At 43.7% G+C, this 24808-nt stretch overlaps 1 protein-coding gene, 1 long non-coding RNA gene and 1 other non-coding gene across 6 annotated transcripts in view; 1 reads left to right on the top strand and 2 right to left on the bottom strand.

Moving 5' to 3' along the window:
• The window catches only part of LOC103876448, a 60229-nt gene extending 41110 nt beyond the window's left edge, over nt 1-19119 (top strand). The window contains exons 3-6 of one of the 2 annotated variants that reach the window (XR_004176622.1): nt 12613-12844; nt 14522-14619; nt 17392-17610; nt 18760-19119. This is a non-coding gene — a long non-coding RNA (uncharacterized LOC103876448). Of the gene's footprint in view, nt 1-12612; nt 12845-14521; nt 14620-17380; nt 17611-18759 lie in introns of both variants that reach the window. The other variant, XR_002516235.2, reaches the window with a different exon arrangement.
• Nucleotides 1-21092, bottom strand: part of KIAA2012 (KIAA2012 ortholog) — a 140207-nt gene extending 119115 nt beyond the window's left edge. Inside the window, exons 1-3 of one of the 3 annotated variants that reach the window (XM_031651451.1) lie at nt 20615-21092; nt 19151-19435; nt 1504-1663 (exon numbers count right to left, since the gene is read on the bottom strand). In XM_031651451.1, the coding sequence (XP_031507311.1) occupies nt 1504-1663; nt 19151-19435; nt 20615-20698 (529 nt within the window). In that variant the 5' untranslated portion in view covers nt 20699-21092. The remainder of the gene's footprint in view (nt 1-1503; nt 1664-19150; nt 19436-20614) is intronic. The other 2 variants (XM_021923887.2, XM_017946794.3) reach the window with 2 other exon arrangements.
• On the bottom strand, nt 10473-10576 carry LOC116269328. Its single transcript, XR_004176804.1, has one exon. It is a non-coding gene; the product is annotated as a small nucleolar RNA U13 (small nucleolar RNA).
• Nucleotides 21093-24808: the final 3716 nt, after the last annotated feature.

The raw sequence follows: 24808 nt of genomic DNA, 5'->3' as shown, positions 1-24808 counted from the left end.
CAGCAAAGACTTTGCAGAAGGTGTGAGCTTGAAGGGTGGGGAGGATTAATCATAGGGGTGTAAAGAAGTCCCAGAGAATATATACATTAGTGTCACAAAGTGGGGAGTTCTGAGATGTGCAGGAAGAGGGTGGTGGGGCCATTGGACTGATGGGCTCACATCAGATTCTTGCCATTGTGCCTCCAGCTTGAGGGTCTCACCTTCAAGAGGGACTTTGGCAAGAAATTATGGCAAGGAGCTCAAGAATGCATTTGTGTGTGTGTATCTTTCCTTAAACCATACATTTTAGCCATAGACTCCCATGGAGGACTCGGAGACTTTTTCTGAGGCTAAGAGGGTCCTTCATTCTGGGGAATGTTGCACCTAGGCTATAGGAGAGTGGCCTGCTCTGCCCTCTGCCCCACCCAATGACAAACACTTCTTTGGTTAAGTGGCTCTTTCTCAAAAGTGTCAAATAAATGGAACTGCCTATAACTGTGGAACTACCCTGAGAGTAAAACCAATGACTGGACGAGCCCACAACTTTCATTTTGCTTCAAGTCACCACTTATTGGGGGAGTGAATTGCTTTCTCTTCTTCCTCAGGGTAAACCTATAAAGCAGGAAGAAAGTCAGTCTTTCTCTGGTCCTGGCTATTTCTTGTTGCTAAAGAAGTGGCAAACAGCCGAGTGGGTACTGGCACATTCACTGCTGACTCTTCTCATCTCAAATAGGCTTGCCAAATAAAATACAGGATGTCCAGTTAAGTTTGAATTTTGGGTAAATGAGGAATACTTTTTTAGTAGAAGTACATCCCGAAGATTGCAAGTGTAACTGTTTATGCGTGTTGCGGGGGTGGGTATGCACGTGCTTAATCTGGCAACTCTAATCCCCAACCACTTCCCGTTTCTGTTTTCAAGCATTTACAGAGTGCATTTAGAGTCTGTTCATCAGAAGGGTGTCCATCCCACTCCTAATGGATTATGCTGGAGAGCTGCCATCTTTAAGAGGAGAAGTCCTAACATTTCATTTCTGGGAGGACCTGGGATCACCTCAGATGGGGAACTAAGGAATGCTGGGAAGAATGTGGAACTGTGGGAGTGCAGGGTGGATCTGACTTCTGGTCCCAGCTCTGCTTTTGACTGAATGATCTTGGACAAATTCCTTTGCCTCTCTGGGCTTCTTCTTCCTTATCTTGTAAAAGGTGGGGGTTGAACTGGAGGATCTCTGAGTGGAGAAGATTGGGAAGAAAGTTCTGGCCTGGATGTGGCATGTAAGGCTGCTGAGGGCGAGGGGTGGGAGTGAAGGCAGGACTTCAGGCCGTTCTTCCCTCTGCAAATGCTTCAGAGGACAAAGGGTGGGAGCTGTGAAAGGGATTTGTGGGCTACCAGGCATGGAGTTTTGCTTTAACACAGAATTGGGCTTGAAATCCTGGTGTTTCAGGTCTTAATGGAAAACACACTGTCACACCAGAATGGGAGGTGGGGCAGTTTGGGGTGTGCCCCTCTCCCATTTCCCCACTGACCTGCGCACCACAGCCTATACATGGTGTCTGGGGGCCAAGTCCGCAGGAGGTCTCTGAGGTATCTCTTGGCTGAATGTCCCGGCTGGATCTGCCGTTGGGCCTGGCTCTCCAGCTGGCTTCGGAAGTGGAGGTATGGTTGCCAGGCTCTGTCCTGCTGTCCCTGTGGGGACACCAGTCAGGAAACAGTACAGCTGCTGAGCCCTGAGCCACCCAGTGATATAGGCTGGTTAGCACAGTCTTCATCAGTAACCCAGGAAACTCCCAGAAGGTGCCAGAAGGCACCAAAAACAGATGCCTTGGCTAATAGACATAAACCAAGAGCCCTCAGAACAAAGCTCTGAAAGGCCCCTGCACGTTTGCAGTTGGAAGCAGAAGGAGAAATGACATATACCAGACTCCATCTTGAGATAGAGCATTAGGAAAGGGTAAAAACTTCAGAAGAAAACACATTACCTAGTTCAGCCTGTGGACATCATTTTAGTGTCTTCAAAAATGGCTCTGTACTGTAATGGGAAAGCCAGCTCACAAATCTGCATTGGCATTCAGTGTTTGTAATATGAATACTGGGACAGACAAATCATGTCCGTGTTCACGGGGAGCCTGGCATTTTGAAAATATCTGGCTCTGATGCATTTCATTTAAGCTGGGGAGAATTTTCTGGGAACCTACCTGCCAAAGTCAGTGCCACCGTGCAAGACATCATGGGGAATAAATATGGATAATAACTTCTTACAATTGACTAGGAATTTACATTACACAGAGAACTTTCACTTCATCTGTAATCCTATAAGGTGGACTGAGTTACTATAACCACTTAACTGATGTAGAAGCTCTCAGAGGATGATTGCTTAGGCACAAGAATAGCAAATGTGTGATATTTGTGTTGACATCTCTCACCCTCCCCAGTGTCCATGGCAGACATTCCTAATCAATCACAGAATTCTTGACTGCTGAACTGAAGGTGATCTCAGAATCCATTTTCTCCTTAAAAACATTTTTGAAACTGAGGCATAATTTATATAGCATAGATTATACAGAGCTTGGATGTTCATTTGATAAATATTGACAACTGTATATACCTTTGTAACCACCACAGAAAACAAAATCCAGAACATTTTCATCCACCCAGGAAGTCCCTCATGCCACTTTTTAGTCAATATCCTCCTGCCCACTAGGTAATTGCTATTCTGATTTCTAACACCGTGGACTGTTTTATTCTATTCTTGAACTTCATATGAATGGAAACAGACAGCATATATTCTTGGATGCTCCACAAAAGTGATCCACACAGTGTGCCAGTAAGAACTGGCATGAGAGATGAAGCCCACTTAGTCCCCTTTGGCTAAGGAACTCTCCCAAGGCAACGATATACCTGGAAGGATAGAGGGCAACTGTGTGGAGCCAGTTAGAAGTGGAGTTGGGCTTGAATCTAGGGTTTCAGAATCCACATCAGTGCAAAGCCTCTTGTTCTTCAACAACTGACCATCTCATCAAAGGACCAAGAGTTAGCACCATGAACCAGCTTAATGTCAAAACAATAAATAAAGATGTTTTGAAGTAGGTGCCTCAGTGAGTGTCGCAGACTGTAAGAACTATCTTCTAGGGAGACCAGCGTTTTCATACGTGTTAGTATGCAATAAATCCTGACTCAACAGACTTGAACAATGAGAAAGAAAGTTTGTTGTCTCATGTAACAAAAAGACCAAAGGCTAGAGAATACCAGGGTTGGTTAATTCAGTGGCTCAATAGCTCTGGCATCCTGAAACTCATCCTCTAGGCACCAAATCTCTTTCTAACCTTCAGAACAGTCTTTCATTTCAGTCTTATGGGCCTGCAGAGGCTGAACAATGGACACAGGGAAACATCAAGTGGGTCCAAAAAGCACAAGCCGAAGAGTGGGAAGGAGACAGCCTGTGAGAAAGCTTGGGAAAGAGCCTTGGATTTACGGCCAGAGTGCCTGGGCTCAAGGCCTGCTCTGCCTCAGGGGAACTTTATGATCTCGGGTGAGCTCTGGAACCTTCTGGACTTCTCTCTAAAATGGAGCTAAATAGTGGTAGAGGGAATGAAGAGTGCATGGGTTCTGGAATCAACCCGAGAGTCAGGTTTCGCAGTGCCTGGCACATACTAGGGGCTCAATATTGTGGGGGAAATGAATAAATGAACAAATAATTCCAATCCCAGCCCCACCATTTCTCAATCGTGTAATTGTTATATAATTTCACCCATAATGCTGGCATAATACCTCCTTTTTGGTGTAAATGAAATAATGTAAGTGAACGGTGTCCCACTGAGCCAGCTTATAGTAAGGTGACAGGGTGCATCCTCTCACTCCCTGTCCGCCCTGCACTTGTGAAAGTGCTTTCCAATCTCTCAGTACTCCTAAAGGGAGCTGAGGAGAACACAGTGGAGACTGAGCAGAGACTTTGCCTTAAGATGGGATTGATCTTGAGATCTTGCCCCATCCTTGGGCATGTTAATTACTTCTCTGAGTAATTTTACTCAGTATCCTCAGTGTAAGGATTAGATGAGCTGAGGTATGTAAAATATTTAATGCTTAGCACATAGTAGGTGGTGAACAAATATTAGGTCTTTTCTCCTTTCCCTTGTCCAGGTGGTGGGAGATTATGCTAACTGCTCAACACTTATTCCCCCTCGCTTCTTTTTGCTAAAAAAGCCCCGATTTTTTGTCAGCAGATCCCCTTTCCCAAATAGTCATCCCTTGTTATCTGTGGGGAATTAGTTCCAGGACCTCTGTGGATATTAAAATCTGTGTATGCTCAAGTCCCTTACATATTATAAAATGGTGGTAGTAATATTTGTACAGTATAGCCTGTATGCATCCTCCTTATTCTTTACATTGTTTCTAGCAACTTATAATACTGAATACAATGTAAATGCGGTATAAATAGTTATACTTTCTTTTTGTTTGTTTGTTTGGATTTTTTTTTTTCCTGAATATTCTGAATCCCTGTTGGTTGAATCCAGGGAAGTGCAGACATGGAGGGCCTTGCTTTCCCAGACTCCGTTGCATCTCAGAGTGGCCAAGGGACCTAGCTCTGGTCAATGAAACTAAGGGGAAACTATTGGGAGCCTCTGGAAGGTCTTTGTTTCTTTAGAGAAGGAACAGCTGTGCAAGGATGGCTTGCTGGCCCCTTTCTTCTGCTTTGAACCCAGATGTGACCTCTGAAAGTACGGGACCATCTTGTGAACATGTGCTAACAAGCCTAATTAGAAAAACCAACATTCAAAGGATGGTGGAAGGAAAAGATAGCGCTTGCGTCCTTAATGGCATTGGCGAGCAGCTGGGCAAGCATGAAACTCCTGCCCTTTCACTTTGTGTTACTTGAGATAATTAAATCTCTTTATTGCCTAAATCAGGGGTTGGCAGACTTTTTTTTTTTTTTTTTTTTGAGACTATCTTGCTTTTTCAACTAGGCTGAAGTACAGTGGTGCTAATTTGGTTCACTGCAACCTCTGCCTCCTGGGTTCAAATGATTCTCCTGCCTCAGCCTCCAGAGTAGCTGGGATTACAGGTGTGCACCACAATGCCTGGCTAATTTTTATATTTTTGTAGAGACAGGGTTTCACCATGTTGGCCAGGCTGGTCTTGAACTCCTGACTTTAAGTTATCCACCTGTATCAGCTTCCCAAGGTGCTGGGATTACAGGCGTGAGTCATCATGCGCAACCTGGAAGGTATTTTTAAAGGGCCAGAGAGTAAATATTTTAGGCTTTGCAGGCCATATGATCTCTGTTGCCACCGCTCAACCTGTCCTTGTAGTGCAAAAGCATCCATAGACAATATGTAAACAAATGGTCATGGCTGTGTTCCAATAAAACTCTATTTACACAAACAAGTAATGGGCAGGATTTGGCCAGTGAACAGTGTTTGCTGATTCCCCAACTTCAACCATTGATAATCATAGTTATCAATGATTGATATCAACATATCAAATGTGTTGCTTGCAGCCGAAAGTATTTCTGATACATGGATACGATATGGGAGCAACAGATTTAAAGCTGCTACAGATTGAAGGGATGGGAAACAAGCACTGGAGAAAAGGGGATGATTAAGATGGATTGATAACTAATAAAATCACATCAAGTGAGTCCAAAATGTACAAGCGGCAGAGTGGGGAGGAGACAGCTTGTGAGAAAGCCTGGGAAAGTGCTCTAGATTTAGGGCTAGAGTGCATGGGTTCAAGGTTCAAGATAAAAGAAAGCGTGGCTTACTATTCAATTGGCTTTACTCCTTAGGGACTTATGAATTAAATGAATGCTTAGAATTCAAACATAGAGCATCACCTGCTCCTTAATGTCTGGAAAGTTTATGTGGCAGGTACTTCAAGTGCAAAAACAGCCTAGAAATTCAGTATCATGTGGTCTTGAGGCTTTTCCCAGAGGACATGAAAGAAATAATTATAGAGAGGATGGTGGAAGCTAAATGACACTTTTACTCACTCAATTTTTTCATTCAGTCATACGATAAATATTTGTTGGGTACTTTTTATATGCCAAACACTGTATCGGGCCCTGAAATACGGAGCCATTAGACCAGAGGCCTTTTCTGGGTGAATTGGAACTTCATTTCTTTTCTGTGAATCTTTGCTTTGACTGACTTTCCTCTGAATGCAGTAAGGACCAGTCTCTTCCGAGATGCTGTGGTGGCCCCTGTGCGGATGGCATGATGTGCTATTTGAGTCTGGACAAGAACCCTTGTAGTTTCTCGTTAGTGGGCATTTCTTTTTCTTTTCTTTTCTTTTATTTCTTTTTTCTTTTTCTTTTTTTTTTGAGAAAGAGTTTCGGTCTTTTGTCCAGGCTGGAGTGCAGTGGCATGATCTTGGCTCACTGCAACCTCTGCCTTCCGGTTTCAAGTGATTCTCTTGCCTCAGCCTCCTGAGTCGCTGGGATTACAGACACCCAATACTACACCCGGCTAATTTTTGTATTTTTAGTGGAGATGGGGTTTCACCATGTTGGCCATGGCTAGTCTCAAACTCCTGACATCATGATCTGCCTCCCAAAGTGCTGGGATTACAGAAGTGAGCCACAGCGCCCAGCCATTAGTGGGCATTTCTGAAGCACCACCTTGGTTCTGAAGCTTTACTGAGAAGCTTGCACCATGGTGCAGGGAGTTGCCAAGAAGAGTTAGGGAATCCTAGACCAGGAATTTAGAGTATTTACATATATTTTTGCTTAGGGTTTGGAAGCTGATCTTGGTGTATTCATTTTCTATTGCTGTTGTTAACAAATTACGATACATTTAGTGGTTTAAACAACACACATGTGTTATTCTCGTATTGTTCTGAAGGTTAGAAGTTTGAAATGGGTCTCACTGGGCTAAAATCAAGGTGCTGACAGGTCTGAGTTCCTTCTAGAGGCTCTAGGGAAGAATCTGTTTCCCTGCCTTTTCCAGCTTCTAAAGGTCACCCCCAGCTTCATTGCTTGGCTTGTCACCCTTTCCTCCATCTTCAAAGGCAGCAACATTGAGCCGAATCCTCCTCAGGCTGCCCTCTCTCTGATCATTCCTTCTGATTCCTTCTTCTGCTTTTAAGGACTCTTGTGCTTACCTTGGGCCCACCTGGATCATCCAAGATAATCTCCCCATTTCAAGGCCATCTCTTGAGGACAACCTTAATTCCATCTGCAACCTTGATTTCCCTTTGCCCTGTAACCTCACAGGTCCCAGGGATTAGGACAGAGATATCTTTGGCAGAACATCCTGTCTACCACATTCTCTTTACGTTTTTTTTCTAGTTTCTTGGTCTCTTTTAATAACTTCTCAAATTATGCCCGTGAAGTTGGTTAATAATGTCCCATCTCATTGGATAAACTGAAGCACTGAGGGATGCCCAAGGCCTGCTTAGGGTGACCGAAGAGACCAGTCAGGGTGAAATCTACTTACTCACTTCCAACCTGTTGAAGGATATTTTCAGTGGAAAACAGCAAAATATAAGAAAGCGTGCATAGTATAAATACAGCCTCACACAAGTATATCCTGTATATAGTCATGATGGAAAGACTGGAAGAAAATAGATGAAAAAGCTAATAATGGCAGTATTAGGGTGTTGGGCTTAAGACTACAAATAGTTCTTTCTTTTCTTTCTTTCTTTTTTTTTTAAAATAAAATCAAGTTTTCAGTAATATAGTTAGATTATATTTCTAAATAGAAAACATGTTAAAAATTAGTTAATTTTATGGCACCCACCCTCTTCTCATGCGTATTTCTTTAGTTCTTCCCTTAAGTTATTCTAGACCTAACCACCCACTCAAAAGTCACTCTAAAATATAAAAGGAGACAGAAGGGAGCCAGGAAGGGAGTTTCTGGAACAGGGAAATAAACATGACAGCAGGAGGCTGGCTACGGATGGTTTCAGACTGTTCAGGCCTGCCTGGGCTTTGCCAATCAACTCCAGCTTCGGGTTTCTTCTGCAATGAGTAATTAGTGTGCACAGGGTGGCCTGTTATCCACATTCCACCGTAAGCGCTGCCTTTAACGAGGGACTTGCTCTGGCCAGTTGCCTCTCCTGATGTATATCAGGTCTATGAATGCAGAGGCACGAAGGGCAATCCCGTGTACCTGTTCCTTCCCCCGCACTGGCTGTCCTGTCCACCTGCTGTAGTGCTGGCCGCTGAGGGTTTTCAGAGGATGGAAGGAGATGGTAGGGTTTGTGCTCCTGCCCAGCAGATATAGGGTGACAGGGCGCCAGAGTCCCTAGGAAGGCAATGAAGGCCCAGGCCCAGGCAGCCAGTTGCCATCATATTGCAGCGGTTGGCCCAGGCTTTGTGTGCAGGAATCAGCAGAATGGTGAAGAGAGAAGCCCCCAAATCCCAGAACTGGCAGGCACAGCCCTCCACAATTTGGCCCCACCCACATCCCCAGGTATATTTCCATCAGGCAGCCTGGGAGTGACCCTGACTTCCCCTGCCCTGCACCTTCTCCCCTAGAGGCCTCTGCTCACCTAAGCCTGGAAGGTCTCACCCTGCTTATCTTTACAAGACTCAGCTCAAATTCTACCTTCTCCAAGAAGCCGCTCTAGATTGTCCCCAGTAAGAAGCAGTCACACTCTCTGCCTTCTTTATTAGGAAGTCATCATCTCGCTCCTCTCATGGACTGCCTTGTATCAAAATGTCACTGGGGCACAAATCTGCCTCTTTCACCAGATTGTGCACTCCTGGTGGGTAGAGGTTACGGCCCCCCCCCGCCCCCCCCCACCCCCCCCCCCACCTTCCCCGGCCACATCCTTGTAACCAATATGTCATTAAACAATTTGCTGAGCATCTGCTATGTGTCAGGCACTGTTTTAGGCCCAGGGCAGTTCCTGACTACTCAGATGTTGGCTCGGTTGAATGGAAAAACCCAATAATGTCTGCATTTTACTGCTGACCACCTGTGCTCTGAGCTGCCTGCTCCAGCCAGAAGTCCTTCTCTCAGGAGGGGCACAGCTGGCATCTGCTCGCTCTCAGTCAGGCTTGCTGGAGTCAGTGTTCTCTAGCAAAGGCCAAGCTTTAGAACAGGGTGACTGCCCATTGTTGCTGCACCTGTGCATGTGTGACTGGAGCCAGCCTTGGGGCTGCCAGGTGAGTGCCACTGGAGTAGAGGCGGGGGCAGGGCGGGAGGGGAGAGGGGCCACTTGCAGCGGTGCCCGGAAAGCATCCTCCATCCCCAGCCTGACTTTGATTAGCCTTGTGCAAACACTGCTGCTCTCAGCCAGCCCTTTCTCTGCAGGTTTAATTTCTGGGATTCTGTGCAAATGATAACTCTCTCTCCTGTCTATCTGTGGTGAGCATGTGTTCCTGGATACCAGGCCATAAAGAAGAGAGTCGTTAAGTGGTCTGAATTTTCTCATTAATGCAGTGCTGTAAGAAGGCTTGATCCCTGACCAAACCATTCAGCATCAAAGATTTGACCAGCCATATGTCACAAATGTGAAGGTACAACTAGGATTGCTAGCAGCAAAAATTAGGCTCCAGGTCCTACAAGAGCTCCATCTGCCTGGATTTGAATCCTGTCTTGATGACTCACTAGCTGTGTGACCTTAGGGAAATTATTTGATTCACCTGTGCCTCAGTTTCTTTATCTGTCAAGTAAGGATGACAAAAGTACATACTTTACATGCAAAAAAAAAAGAAATTGGACTCTTACCGTACACCCTTTACAAAAGTTAATTCAAAATGGAGCAAAAACTCTTAGAAAAGTTTTCCCCTAGAGTTTACAACCATAGGGGAAAAGCTTCATGATACTGAGTTTGGCAATGAGTTTTTGAATATGATATCAAAAGAACAGGCAAAAAAGAAAAAAATAGATAAGTAGGACTTCATAAAAATTTAAAACTTTTTTTTTTTTTTTTTTAAGACAGAGTCTCACTCTGTCACCCAGGCTGGAGTGCAGTGGCACGATCTTGGCTCACTGCAACCTCCGCCTCCCGGGTTCAAGCAATTCTCCTGCCTCAGTCTCCCTACTTTTGTGCATCAAAGGACACTATCAACAGAGTGAAAAAGCAGGCAACCCATGGAGTGGGAGAAAATATTTGTAAATTTGTATCTGGTAAGAGATTAATATCCAGAATATCTCTCTTTGAGAGAGAGAGACAGAGACATGGTCTCAGTTTGGAGACCAGTGGAGAGCAGTGGTGTGATCATGTCTCACTGTAGCCTCGATCTTTTGGGCTCAAGTGATCCTCCTGCCTCAGCCTCCCACAGTGTTGGGATTACAGGCACGAACCAAGTATTCAGAATATCTAAGAACTCCTACAATTCAATGAAAAAAAAAACAAACAACCCACTTAAGAAAATAGGCAAAGGACTTGAATAGATATTTCTTCAGAAAAGATATACAAATGGCCAATACGAACATAAAAAGATGCTCAATGTCATTTATCACTAGGTAAATGCAAATCAAAACCACAATGAGATTCCACTTCACACTCACTAGAATGGCTATTATAAAATAAAGAAAATTTTTTTTCAGGTCAGACAGGTGATGTGTTGACATTGTAACAAGGTTCAGAGGGTGGCACATTCACATATGCATGTGAACACCCAATCATCATGCTTATGAATTACAAAACGATCTGGTTATTATCAAATAAAATGTTTAAGGCCGGGCGCAGTGGCTTATGCCTGTAATCCCAGCACTTTGGGAGGCTGAGGCGGGCAGATCACCTGAGGTCAGGAGTTTGAGGCCAGCCAGACCAACATGGAGAAACCCTGTCTCTACTAAAAATACAAAATTAGCTGGTATGGTGGTGCATGCCTGTAATCCCAGCTACTAGGGAGGCTGAGGCAGGAGAATCGCTTGAACCTGGGAGGCGGAGGTTGCGGTGAGCTGAGATCGTGCCATTGCACTCCAGCCTGGGCAACAAGAGTGAAATTCCATCACCAAAAAAAAAAAAAATTGAAAGAAAACAGAAAGTAACAAGTATTGATGAGGATATGGAGAATCTGGAACTCTTGTGCACTGCTGGTGGGAATGTAGAATGGTGTAACTAACTGCTATAGGAAATCCTATGGTAGTTCCTCAAAGAATTAAAAATAGAATTACCGTACAATCCAAACAATTCCACTTTTGGGTATATACATAAAATAACTGAAAACAAGGACATGAGCAGATATTTGTACATCCATGTTTATAGGGCATTGTTCACAACAGCCAAAATGTGGAAGCAACTTAAGTGTCTGTTGATGGAAGAATGGAAAACAAGATGTGGTGTATACATACAAAGGAATATTACTCAGCTTTACAAAAGAAGGAAATTTGGATATATGCTACAACATGAATTCATTCTTCTAATGAGTGAAGACATTATGCTAAGTGAAACAAGCTAGCCACAGAGGATACAACTGTATGCTTTCACTTATATGAAGTTCTTAGAATAGTCAAATTCACAGAGACAACAGAAATATGGTTGCAGGAGCTGGTGGCAGAGGGAAATGGGGATTTACTATTTGATGGATATGGAGTTCAGTTTAGCCAAATGGCAAAACTCCTGGAAATGGATGATGGTAATGATTGTACAACAATGTGAACATACTTACTGCCACCAAACTGTACACCTAAACATGGTTAAAATGGTAAATTTCATGTTATATATATTTCGCTACAATAAAAAAGGCATCTACCTTATTAACCTGTTGTGAGGATTAAGTGAGTTAATAAGTGTAAAGCACTTAGAATGGTACTGATATAATACTAAGTTCTACATAAGTGTTAGCCCTTTCTTTTTTTTTTTTTTTTTTTTTTTGAGACAGCGTTTCATTCTTTTTGCCCAGGCTGGAGTGCAATGGCGTGATCTCGGCTCACTGCAACCTCTGCCTCCCGGGTTCAAGCGATTCTCTTGCCTTAGCCTCCCGAGTAGCAGGGATTATAGGTGTGCACCACCACGCCTGGCTAATTTTTTTCGTGTTTTTAGTAGAGACGGGGTTTCTCCATGTTGGTCAGGCTGCTCTTGAACTTCTGACCTCAAGTGATCTGCCCGCCTTGGCCTCCCAAAGTGTTGGGATTACAGGCGTGAGCCACCATGCCTGGCCCCCGCCATTGTTATAAATATTCTGTTAGTTATACAAGGGAACAAATGAATGAAGTACATAAAACCTAGAGAAACAGGAGTGTACTGGATCATATATATAGCTTATTATAGAAATGCTACTTATCATCCAAATTAATTTTAATAAAAATCTGATTTGCTCTCCTAGAATTACAAAGGGTTAGCTTAATGGATGTGTTGAAAGACTCAGGTCCACTTTTTAAACATACTGTTAAAGCTGGGGAGATGCTTCTTTTTCTCTGGGGTATGTGGAGTTTCCAAAATCAAGCCGTCTAGGGGTTAAACATGGGGCTTTGGAGTCCGTTGTTGGGCTCCAATTCTAGCTTCACCACTTAGGTGTGTAATTTTGAGCAAACTAGTTAATGTCAAGCCCCAGGTTTTCTTCCTATAAAACGGAGGTAATGCTAGCACCTAGCTCTTAGGCTTGTGCAGATTGAATGAGGTTATACAGGTAAAGTGCCTGCCACACACTAAGCACTCAATAAGTTCAGCTGTTATTGACATTACCTTTGACCTCATAGTTGGAGTTGACCATGTTTCTCTCTGATCTTTCCTACTTCTAGGTTTGTTAAAGACTCCAAGTACAACGACTCAGGACCTGCTCCAATGGAGCACACTCAGAAAAAGGAGTGCAGGCAAATTGCTCTTTCTCCCCTTTGCTGCCTTGGTGCCTACTTAACACTGTTGACAGCCACCAGAGCACTTCCTACATTTTACCGACACCGTCAAACAAGTAGCAGGTTATTGATCGGGACTTGCAAGGAAACTTCACCTTCCTAATCTCTGGCTAAAAGGGTAACAGATAATTTATAATTCTCTCTCCTTTTCTATATTTTTCTAATTTATATAAAACTCCGATATTATTGTTAGAATGGGAAAAATAATTCAAAAGGCATATTTCTTACAGTATTTTCTACTTGATAAAATGGCTATCTGGGCTGGGTATGGTGACTCAGGCCTATAATCCCAGCACTTTGGGAGGCCCAGCCGGGAGGATCACCTGAGGTCAGGAGTTCGAGACCAGCCTGGGCAACAAGCTAAAACCCTGTCTCTACTAAAAATACAAAAATTAGCCAGGCATGGTGGCATACACCTGTAATCCCTGCAACTCAGGAGGTTGAGGCATGAGAATCGCTTGAACCTGGGAGGGGGAGGTTGCAGTGAGCCAAGGTCACACCTCTGTACTCCAGCCTGGGTGACAGAGCGAGACTCTGTCTAAAAAAACAAAACAAAAAAAGGTAACCTAAAGGTTCCTTTGTGGGGGGACATTGGCTGAAAATAGCAATGAAAGAGTTAAATGCCTTGAGTATTAACATGCGGGGAGAAATTAGGCAGTACAGAATGAGTGGTGACTATTCAGTGGAACAAGGCTGACAATACTTTTAAACTTAACCAAATTTATAATGAAGATGGTAGTAGCAATATAGCTGGCCCTCGCATCTGTGGGTTCTGCATTTGTAGGTTCAACCAACCATGGATCAAAAATATGTGGAAAAAAACAATTAATAATAGCAATATAGACCAGACGCAGCAACTCACATCTGTAATCCAATACTTTGGGAGGCTGAGGTGGGAGCATTGCTTGAGCCCAGGAGTATGAGACCAGTCTGGGCAACATAGTGAGACCCCATCTCTACAAAAAATTTTTTAAAAATTAGTTGAGTGTGGTGGCACATGTCTATAGTCCTAGCTGAGGCAGGAGGATTGCTTGAGCCTAGGAGTTTAAGGTTATAGTAAACTACAATCATGCCACTGAACTCTAGCCTGGGCAACAGAGCAAAACTCTGTCTCCACCAAAAAAAAAAAAAAAAAAAAAATATATATATATATATAAAATACTAATAAGAACAATGCAGTATAACAACTATCTGCAAAGTATTTACACTATATTAGGTATTATAAGCAATCTAGAGATGATTCAAAGTATATGGGAGGGTATGTGTAGGTTATATGCAAATACCATGCCATTTTATATAAGGGACTTAAGCATCCTCAGATTTTGGTATCTTCAGGGATTCCTGGAAGTAATCGTGGTCCTTGATTTTGAAATCAAGGGGTATCCTGGAACCCTGCAGATACCAAGGGACAATTGTACAATGTTGGTTGAAATCTGCTATAGTTATCTAAATCCTGTTTGTCTCTCAATGGAACAGAGAAGTGGCATGTCCTGTGAACTGAATTTTAAAACACATTATTTTAGATACATTATTTAATCAATGTCTCATTGTTGGTATTTATCCTACCCCAAATTATGATTACTTAGGTTTTATAGCTATTTGATGTCTCAATAATGGGAAGCTGAATAAATTAAAGGCCTCAAGAAGAATGGTTTCAACTTTAGAAATGCTAAACAAGATTTCCTTCTGTTAAAAAACAACGAAAAACCAACCAAGCAACATATCTGTGTGTATCCAGAAGTCTAAGAATGCTGACCTCTGATTTCTTGACTTAACATTTATCTTTACCCATTAGGAGTTGGGCCATCAAGAAAGTTCAAGGGTGGATGTATGCTGAGCTATAAACTCCAGACGGGTTGCCACATGTGTGCTGTCAGATCCAGAGAGCTGGAGGTGCTGTGAGATGCTTTAAACCTTGACTTTCACCTTTCTGCAACAGGCTTCATTCTTACAGGTCTGGGTGGGGCCTGAGTCATGCAGGTTTCTTGATACACAGTCCAGCCAAGAACAGATCCTTCCGTAAGCAGCACTATTACTCTACCCCATTTTCCATCCTCACTTTGGCTCTTTGACTTTGAGTGTAGTGTTTTAAACTCTTGAACTATTGTATTTGGACAAAGAAATACTCACCCTAATGGACAGATGGTGTGGTTATTGGTGGACTCAATTTGCAGCACTTTTTGCCATTCCATTTTCCTCCCCGAAACCTCTCATTTTGATCTCTAGGGTCAACTGTCTACCTCTTTCAAAGCTATAGATTTTTATTTTATTTGTAAAATCCCATAGTTTAAAAAATATATTTGGTAGAAAGAAATGTATACATTAATATGTGGTTTATAATCCCATCACCCATGGTTTATGCCACAGTTGAAATTTGGGTGGATATCCTTTGGTGGATATATAATCAATTTTTTTTTTTGAGACAGAGTTTCACTCTTGTTGCCCAAACTGGAGTGCAATGGTGCCATCTCGGCTCACTGCAACTTCTGCCTCCCGGGTTCAAGCAATTCTCCTGCCTCAGTCTCCCGAGTAGCTGGGATTACAGGAGTGCGCCACCATGCCCAGCTAAGTTTTTGTATTTTTAGTAGAAACTGGGTTTCCCCATGTTAGCCAGGCTGGTCTCAAACTCCTGACCTCAGATGATCCACCCGCCTTGGCCTCCCAAACTGCTGGGATTACAGGTGTGAGCCACCACACCTGGTCAATAATCACTTTTTAAAAATCAGAATTATATCAGAGAGGTGATGTTTTCTATGTGGCCTAATCTCACATTCTGGTGCAGTGATTTACTTGGCTGTATAACTTTGAGTGAGTCACTCAAACTCTCTGTGCTTCTATTTCCTCACCTTTAAAGTGGATAATAATAGTACTTACTCCCAGGATTATTAGAAAGCATAAATGAGTTATACTTGGAAAGCACTTAGAATAGTGGCAAAAATACCATAACTACTCAAAAAAGGTTAATGAACATTGGTATTTTTATTATATGAATACATTTTTGTAATCTGCTTTTAAAAATTAAATTCCGGGTCAGGCATGGTGACTCACATCTGTAATCCCAGCACTTTGGGAGGCCGAGGTCGGTAGATTGCTTGAACCTAGGAGTTCGAGACCACTTGGGCAACAGAGCTAAACCCCATCTCTACAAAAATACAAAAAGTTGGCCTGGCATGGTGACGTGAGGCAGCAGTCCCAGCTACCTGGGAGGCTGAGATGGGAGGATCACTTGAACCCGGGAGTTTGAGGCTGCAGTGTGCTGTGATGGTGCCACTGGCCACTGCATTCCAGCCTGGGTAACAGAGGAGACTCTGTCTCAAAACAAAACAAAAGAAAAACATTGTGCAGATTTTCTCATGTTATTCATGACTAACACATGACTTCATTGCTTGACCCAGGTCATTACATGATTTACCAGAGTTCATTTAATCAGTGTTCCATTGCTGGGCATATACTGTTTTCAGTGTTTTGCATGGTAAAGAACCCTGTAGTCCATGTTTTTCTGCATAAATCTTTGAACCTATATCTGATTATGTCCTAGGGCCAGCTCCTAAAAGTAGAATGTTGAATCAAAAGGCATCAGCCCCTTTTAGGCTTTGCCAAATTGTCCTCCAGAAATGTCATGTGAATTTGTACTTCTAACATGTGAGACTGCTGTTTCCCTATAGCTGTCCTGGCACTGGGTATTATGATTTTAAAAGTTTCTTGCCAGGCTGTTGTTTTCATAGTCAGATGGTACTCTCTATTTTCCAAAGCTTCTGAGGCGTTTCTTTTCTTTTTTTAGAATAATTTTTATTATTTTTATTTTGATAGAAACAGGGTCTCACTATGTTGCCCAGGCTGGTCTTGAACTCCTGGGCTCAAGCAGTTCTCCTGCCTCTGCTTCCCAAAGTGCTGGATTACAGGTATGAGCCACTGCACCCGGTGTGTTCTTTTTCTTTAATTCTAAGTCCCTTTTGAGTTGCTTCCCCTCCTCTTTTAATCTACTATGTCCTTTAATCTTAAACTCCAGCGCTGTACTCTCCCATACGTTTTCTTTTCTCTAATTTCTTCACACCATTTCCCTCTGTTCATGTGGAGTTAGACTATATATTCTGTTTTGTACAGATATGAGCTATAAATTTAGAAGATGGATATCACAGGAAGATAGTAACTTCTTTGTTTCATTGACACCAAATATAACCAAAAATGAAACTGACCCAAACTGACTCATCTACTTTATAAACTAATAAGATATCTGTTACCTGAAGTATTTAGCCTTATAGACAAGCATCTGAAAACAATGGAAGGTATTCTTACTCTGGGCAGTAAGTTAGCCTATATATCACTCAGTGTCCAACCAAGAAAATAGAAACTAAGTAAACACAGAAGGAATTTAATTTAGGGAATTGGTTGTACAGTTGATTGGAGAGCTCAGAAGCCAAACAGATGGGGGCGGGGGGGCAACACTGAGATCAGTAACATCAGGAAGTCAGCATCACACTTAAGCTAGAAGGACAGAGGGAGGAGCTGGTGGGGTCATCTGGAGGAGTCGGGGGTCACAGTGGGCCTGTCTGTTGAGAGCTGTATCACAGAGGTAATGCAGATGCTTCTTTTCACCTGAGGCAGAGGGGGAAGGGAGAAATAATGTGGTCTTCCTCTTCTTATCCCTCTCCAGTCTCTTTTCAGTGTCTCCCATTGGCAAATTCAACCAGAAGCCAGTGAACACAGATGTTTGCGGAATTGTATATAGCCTGTGGTCAACCTGCCTGCGATGCAGAGCAGAGCAGGGGAAGGTAACAGAGGGAATCTGAGACAAACAGGTCACGACCAGGCTCAATGACCACTGGAGTCCCTTCAAGTCCACAAACAACAGGGCAGAGTGCAAAGTATGCAGGCCCTAGTGAGGTAGGCAGTCCTGGATTTGAATTCTGGCTTTGTCATTTAGTAGCTCTCTGGCCTTGGGCAAATCACTTATCTACCCTGAGCTTTGGTTTCCTCATCTATAAAAGGAGGCAAGAAAAACTATATTGAACAGGGTCATTGTAAGGATTAAATAAAATAATATTTAGCTATAACGCAACAGTAAGCATTCAATAATTGGTTTTCTTTTATTCAAGAATTTATTATTTTTAAGGCAAAGATCATTGGGTATTTGGCCAAGGTCATCAAGTTTCTCTATTTTGAAAGATGAAAAGAGGGCAGAGGAGTTTTTTCTTTTGGAAGCTCTGCCTGGCATGGGGGTAGATAAATTGTCCAACAATGATTCTAGGAGATGATCTAAGAAACACTGAAAATATCATGCATGACCAAGTCATTTATTCCACAAACATTTGTGGGTACTCTTTCTGGAAATGATTTAGACATGGTCCCCAGATGGGAAGAGATGTTAATCCATCAGGAATGACAGACAGTCAAAGAGATAAATTTCAGTGCATGATGGTATGGGAATATTCGCAGAGGAGGGAGGCATGGTCTGTCTCTGCCTAGGCAAGTGGGAGAAGGCTTCAGTGAGGAGATGGTATTTAAGTTGTGTTTTGAAGGATGGGTGGGAGCTTGCCAGCTGTAGAAGTGTGTGCAAAAATGGAGAGTCATGACAGGGCACAGGTGTTGAAGAATGATGAGCTAATCACATGGGTGGGTCCTTATGGCATCCATGATTGAAGTGGTACAGGAACAGGTGGCTAGACATTGAGCAGAAAAGCCAGTGTGTGAAAGGCCTGATAGAAGAAGCTGATGACTATTTTGTGGGAATGAAAAGTCAGTAGACACTTTTAAATTAGGGAGTCACCCACCATTTCTAACCTAGAATTTTACAAAGTGACACATCTTCCCAGACTATCTTATGGCCTCAGCCAAAGGGCTGATGCATGCAATTATATAAAGCAGGGGCGAGGTGCACATCTCACAAGACATTAGGAAGTATGAATCAGAAAAATGAGCACAGGCGTTTTCCCTTAATATTACATTCAGGATGGAAAAAGTCATTAACTTATCCTGCAGACGCTGAAGGGCTCAAGGTAAATATTTAAAATGTTCTCCCTCTCATTTCCACAGAGCCAAGAACATCAGAGGTGGGATGATGATGCTTGTGGCTACGAGACAGGATTGCAAGGATCCTGCTGAAACGTCTGCTGGCCTGAATCTGTCGGAATGCTGAAAAGGACTTTGTGTTACTCTAACTGAAAGGAAAACACAAAATGATGATAATGTAGCCCTTTATGCTTTTCAGAACCCTTTCACATACATTATCTCATTTAAACTTCGTGACAATGGTGTGCAGCAGATAGGGCTAGGAGTACAGTCAATCTCATTTTAGAGATGAAGAAACAGAGGTCTGAGAGTTCCATACCTTCCCCGGGTCCAAGAAGTTATTACCAAAGCTGCACCTGGGTTTCTAGACATGTTGCCAGCACCTTCCCCAAACCCGAGGGAGTGCTCTGCCTACCTGTTGCCTTCCATATGCCAGGATGGCTTCTTGGAGGTCTTGAAGTGTGTGCAGTTCAAGATCCAGCTTCCTCCAAGGACCTTTGGGGCGGTAGAGGCCTTTTCTCCTCTCTTTGGGTGTCCGTGCCGAAATGGCTAAACCTTCTGAGTAGAGGATCAGGGCACCCTTTCTAGTGCTGAAAGTTTTAGGGAGAAAGAGGCTCCAGGAGTGCTGGTTGGCATTGTTCTCGTCTTGAGGTTTGCTGACAGGAACGTAGTCTTCTGGGGACCTCCAGTTCAAGTAATCCTGCAATGAAAAGCAGCCACTTTGACGGAGCCACTGTGGAAGACTTTTCTATAGCAAATACTGCTTGTGCAAAGCCTCCGGCATTTTTGTGTTACTGATTTTCTCTGAATTGTTCACACAGTGTTATGGAACACAATTGCTCTTCTTAGCAACTGCCTTTTCTCTCCACATTTCAAAATTAGTGGAACCCAGGGCATGGTTCTATTTCACCCCATACAACTTTCAGGAGAGTCATGTATGGCCGGAGGATTAACTTAGCTTGCGTGTAGGTTACAGGCCAGTTAAAGTTTCCTGGTATGCAAGTAAGCGGTCAGAATTATTAAGGGCAGCAGATAACTTTGAAATTAGACCTGGACTAGCTGGCAGTTGAAATAGGAGCATTCCAAGCCACTACCACTTCAGCTGTACGTGGGGAGAATTTCTATACATTCCAGATGCTACGCAACATTACCTAATTTGGCTATTTAGGGGCCTATAAAGCGGTTACATATTTTGTAGGTAAGTAAATGCCATTGGCCATACAGGTCCTTTGAAACTTTATACGCCTTTTAACACAGCAAAGGTCAAATATCATGACAAAGTACCAAGACAATGGAAATCTCTGTATGACCCCCAAATTTGCAAAGTATCCCCAATAGATTTCTTATTCCTGGCAGGATTCAGTGAAATAAAATTCTAGTATAACAAGGGAATTTTGCCACCTCTTTAAAATCTTCTAAAATGAGTGTTTTTTTTTTTTTTGGCCTATATTAAATATGAGTCCTGTGGGTTGAATTCCAGAAAGTTCAAGGAAGCCATTGAAATGGCATGAACACACACAGCACTTCAACCGCAGAGCATGACTTCAAAAAACCAAACAACCATCAGCTTGCCTAGAACCCAGGTGGAAATTCTGGTCTTGCACCAAACCATCCAAATTCCAGACAATCTGGAATCTCCTTTGGTCCAAGCAAAAACAGCTATAAGGGGAAAGATGAGGGCCCCAGTGGCAATCTCGGCGTGTCAGGAAAACGGCGTTATTTTCTTGAGTTTCATAAAGGAGGAAGGACCATCTTCCAGTGACCCCGCCACCTCACTAACAACACAAACCAAGACACACATGGTTTACCTCCCAAGTGGAAACATAGAGCATTCCTCTCCCACCTCCAAAATGTGCCTTTCTTCAGCTGTGAGACTCACCTCTGGTTCAAAGTAGACTTCTAACTTCTGTTTGTCCTGGCCCAGCTTCCCGTGGCCCCGACTCAGGAGGGAGAGCGTGAACATGTTTGCCTCTGACCACCCCTTCTCAAGGACAGTCCATCTTGGTTCTGAAGGCTGAAATCTGGTCACACCTCAAGATTTCCAGAGCTCACAGCAAGCCCAAGAAGACCACAAACACAGGGCCTTTTATTAAATACATTTTTCCCTCTCGCAGCAGCTTCTTAATAACAACCAGTCACACAGTTTAGACAGTGTGTGTCTTTGTGGAGAGAAAAAATAAACCGCACAGCCAGCCTCCTCAAGCCCTGGATTGTCTACTCTCTGGGCGACCCGTCTCTCCCCTTCTCCTCAGCTCTTGTTGTCCCTTGGTCCCGGTGGCTCTGTTACCAGCCGTGTGCATCTACAGAGCTCGGCCACAGCACCATCCTTCTTGTCTGAGCGGAGGTTGTTTCCTGGTTGCTATGGCAGCACCGGGAAATGAAGTCCCTTAAACTAACCCAGGCAAGGCAGAGAGGTGCCGGGTGCAGTGTGCAGTCCCGGGGATGGGGGTGGGGATCAAATGGACACTGAAGGGACCAGGCTCAGGTTGCAAGTCTCATTTGCACAGAGTGGGGGCCTTGTTGGGGTACTTTTTCTGTTATTGTTGTCATCTTGTTTTTAGAAAGCGTCTTTCCCTCTCTCCTGATATGTGAGCCTGTCACTGTCAACTAACCATTAACAGAGCCAGGGTGTCATCTAGGTCACCTAAAACCACCTGTGACTTTTTCCTTGGCTGAGCTCCATCATCCCCTTGACTGGACACGAGACCTCATTATGGTAGTTGCTGCTTTGCCTGAGCGGGAGACACTGGGATTCTCTAGCTTCCTTTGCATACTTGGTTTTCAACTGGGCAACCTATCCCCAGATGGGGGTGCTCTGGAAATGTGGGTGGGGGACATTTTGGTTGTTGCAATGATTGGGGGTCCTGCTGGCATTGAGCAAGCAGAGGCCCCAGATGCTAAATGTTCTACATTGCGTGAAATTCCCACATAGTGATGAACTGTCCCACTAGAATGCCAGGAGCACCCGCTTTGAGAAGCACCGTGTAGCCTGGGATGCTTGGGTCTCTTTGGCAGTGACATTGTGACGAGCACAGACAGGAGGCAAGAGGGTCAGGAAACAAAAAGACCGCTTAGCTGGGGATCTAGGAACTTGCTCAAGCCTTGAAAAGCAAACTGCCTGTTAGTGGTCAGCTAAACTACCCTGGCAGTCTTGTGGGAGTGCCCCCTGCTGGCCTGTGTGAAGAAGCACAATGGGCTACAAGCCCACTTACCTTTTTGATCTTCTTATGTGGCACTTTCCCCCACTTTCCCCTCCCCCTCCGACCCCCCCCCAACCAAGCTCAAGTCTCCTGAGAAAGAAACAGAGGTTCTGTTGTAAAATAAAATAGGATTTATTATGGGGAATCAAGACAGCGAATGAGTGAATGCAGAGTCTCGAAACAGAATTTAATCAAAACCACAATGAGAAACCACTTCCCACCTATTAAGATGGCTACTATTTAAAACAAAAACAAAAACAGAAAATAACAAGTATTGGTGAAAATATGGAGAAATTGAAAACCTTGTGCATTGCTGTTGGAAATGCAAAATGGCACAGCCTCTGTAGAAAATGGTATGACGGTTTCTAAGAAAATTAAACAGAATTACTGTGCCACCAGTAATTCCACTTCTGGGTCTGTATACCCAAAGGAAGTGAAAGCAGGGTCTCAAAGAGATATTTGTATACTCATATGCAGAGCAAAATTGTTTATGAGAGTCAAAAGGTGGAAGTAACTCAAGTGTCCATTGACAGATGAATGAATCAACAAAATGTAGCATATGCATGTAGTATTATTCAACCTTAAGAAGGAAGGAAATTCAGTCGGGCACCATGGCTCACGCCTGTAATCCCAGCACTTTGGGAGGCCGAGGCGGGCGGATCACCTGAGGTCAGGAGTTCAAGACCCAACTACTTGGGAGGCTGAGGCAGGAGAATCGCTTGAACCTGGGAAGTGGAGGTTGCAGTGAGCCGAGATCGTGCCACTGCATTCCAGCCTGGGCAACAGAGTTGAGACTCCATCTCAAAAAAAAAAAAAAAAAAAAAAAAAAAGGAAGGAAATTCAGACACATGCTACAACATCCATAAACCTTGAAGACATTACCCTAAACAAAGTAAGCCAATCATGAAAGAACAAACATTGTATGATTTCACTTATGTGAAGTCCCTAGAGTGGTCTGATTCATAGAGACAGAAGGTTGAATGGTGATTGACGGGCTGGCAGGGAGAGGGGAATGGAACATCACTGTGTAGTGGGTACAGAGTTTCAGTATGAGAAGATGAGAAAGTTCTAAAGCTGGATTCACAACAATATGAATATGCTTAACGTCAATGAACTGTAAACTGAAAAATGTTGAAATGGTCCACTTGAGCCAGTGCAGTGGCACACACCTGTAATCCCGGCTACTCTGGAGGCTGAGATAAGAAGATCCCTTGGGCCCACGAGTTTGAGATCAGCCTTAGTGACGTTGTGAGATCTCATCTCTAAAACGAAAATAAATTTATGTTACATATATTTTACTACAATTAAAATTTTTTTCTGGCTGGCTGTGGTGACTCATGCCTGTAATCCCAGCACTTTGGGAGGCCAAGGCAGGTGGATCACTTGAGGTCAGGAGTTTGAGAACAGCCTGCCCAACATGGTGAAACCCCGTCTCTACTAAAAACACAAAAATTAGCCAGGCATGGGGGTGTGCACCTGTAATCCCAACTGCTTGGGAGGCTGAGGCGCAAGAATTGCTTGAACCTGGGAGGTGGAGGTTGCAATGAGCCGAGATGGCGCCACTACACTCTAGCCTGGGCAATAGAGTGAGACTTGGTCTCAAAAAAAATTGTTTTTAAATTGTATAGCAAAACATAAAAAAGAAAACACTGAATTCAGCGCTTTATAATCTGAAAACCGATTGGTCAGTATTATCATGGAGTGACCGCCTCACAGTAGGTGAGATAAAATCCAAGAAACCCAGGGTTCCAAATAGTTTCTGAGGTCTTAAGCTACGGTTGCTCCCTCCCTTCCCCTTCCCTATCCCTTTGAAGTGCAAAAAGGGCCCTTAAACAAAACTTTGTCGAGAGATTACTATATTCCAGACACGATCCCTGAACTCCAGGCGGTCCTGATACCTGAAATATGACATGACAGCTGTGTTAATGGAGGTAGAGTGAAGTAGGTGCTCTAGGAAAAGAGGTGAAGGCATGTGCATGGGGAGAGTGGGGAATGGATGGTGGCAGGCATTGTGGAAGGGTGCCAAGATGAGGAGGTTTAGAGGTGGGCTTTGGAAAACAGCAGTTCACTGGGAAGATGTGAGAGAATGGTGAGGAGGGAAGATGAAAGAGGATATTGCAGGAGGCAGGGACAGAAAAGTTTGAGATCTCTGGGGAAGGGGTGATTTCTCTGTTGTGATCAAAACTGCAGGTCAGCCAGGAGCGGTGGCTCACTCCTGTAATCCCAGCACTTTGGGAGGCTGAGGTGGGTGGATCACCTGAGGTCAGGAGTTCGAGACCAGCCTGGCCAACACGGTGAGACCCTGTCTTTACTAAAAATACAAAATTAGCTGGGTGTGATAATGCATGCCTGTAATCCCAGCTACTCAGGAGACAAGGCTGGAGAACTGCTTGTACCCAGGAGGCGGAGGTTGCAATGAGCTGAGATTGCGCCATTGCATTCCAGCCTGGACGACAAGAGTGAAACTCCATCTCAAAAAACAAGAAGACAAAAAAACAGGCCAGGCGCTGTGGCTCACACCTGTAATCCTAGCACTTTGGGAGGCTGAGGTGGGTGGATCACAAGGTCAGGAGTTTGAGACCAGCCTGGCCAATACAGTGAAACCCCGTCTCTACTAAAAATACAAAAATTAGCTGGGTGTGGTGGCACATGCCTGTAATCCCAGCTACTCAGAAGGCTGAGGCAGGATAATCACTTGAACCTGGGAGGAGGAGGTTTACAGTGAGCCGAAATTGCGCCACTACACTCCAGCCTGGGTGACAGAGTGAGACTCCATCTCAAAACAAAAATAAAAACAAAAAAGAAAACAAAACTGCAGGCCATGTGGACAGAGATGCAAGGACAGAGGTCAGCTGGCCAAGGCCATGAAGGTT

Source organism: Papio anubis, chromosome 10 (genome assembly GCF_008728515.1).
Source record: "Papio anubis isolate 15944 chromosome 10, Panubis1.0, whole genome shotgun sequence".
Taxonomy (NCBI): Eukaryota; Metazoa; Chordata; class Mammalia; order Primates; family Cercopithecidae; genus Papio; species Papio anubis.
The sequence above is the reverse complement of the archived record's forward strand: the minus strand, read 5'-3'. Positions and strand labels throughout refer to the sequence as shown.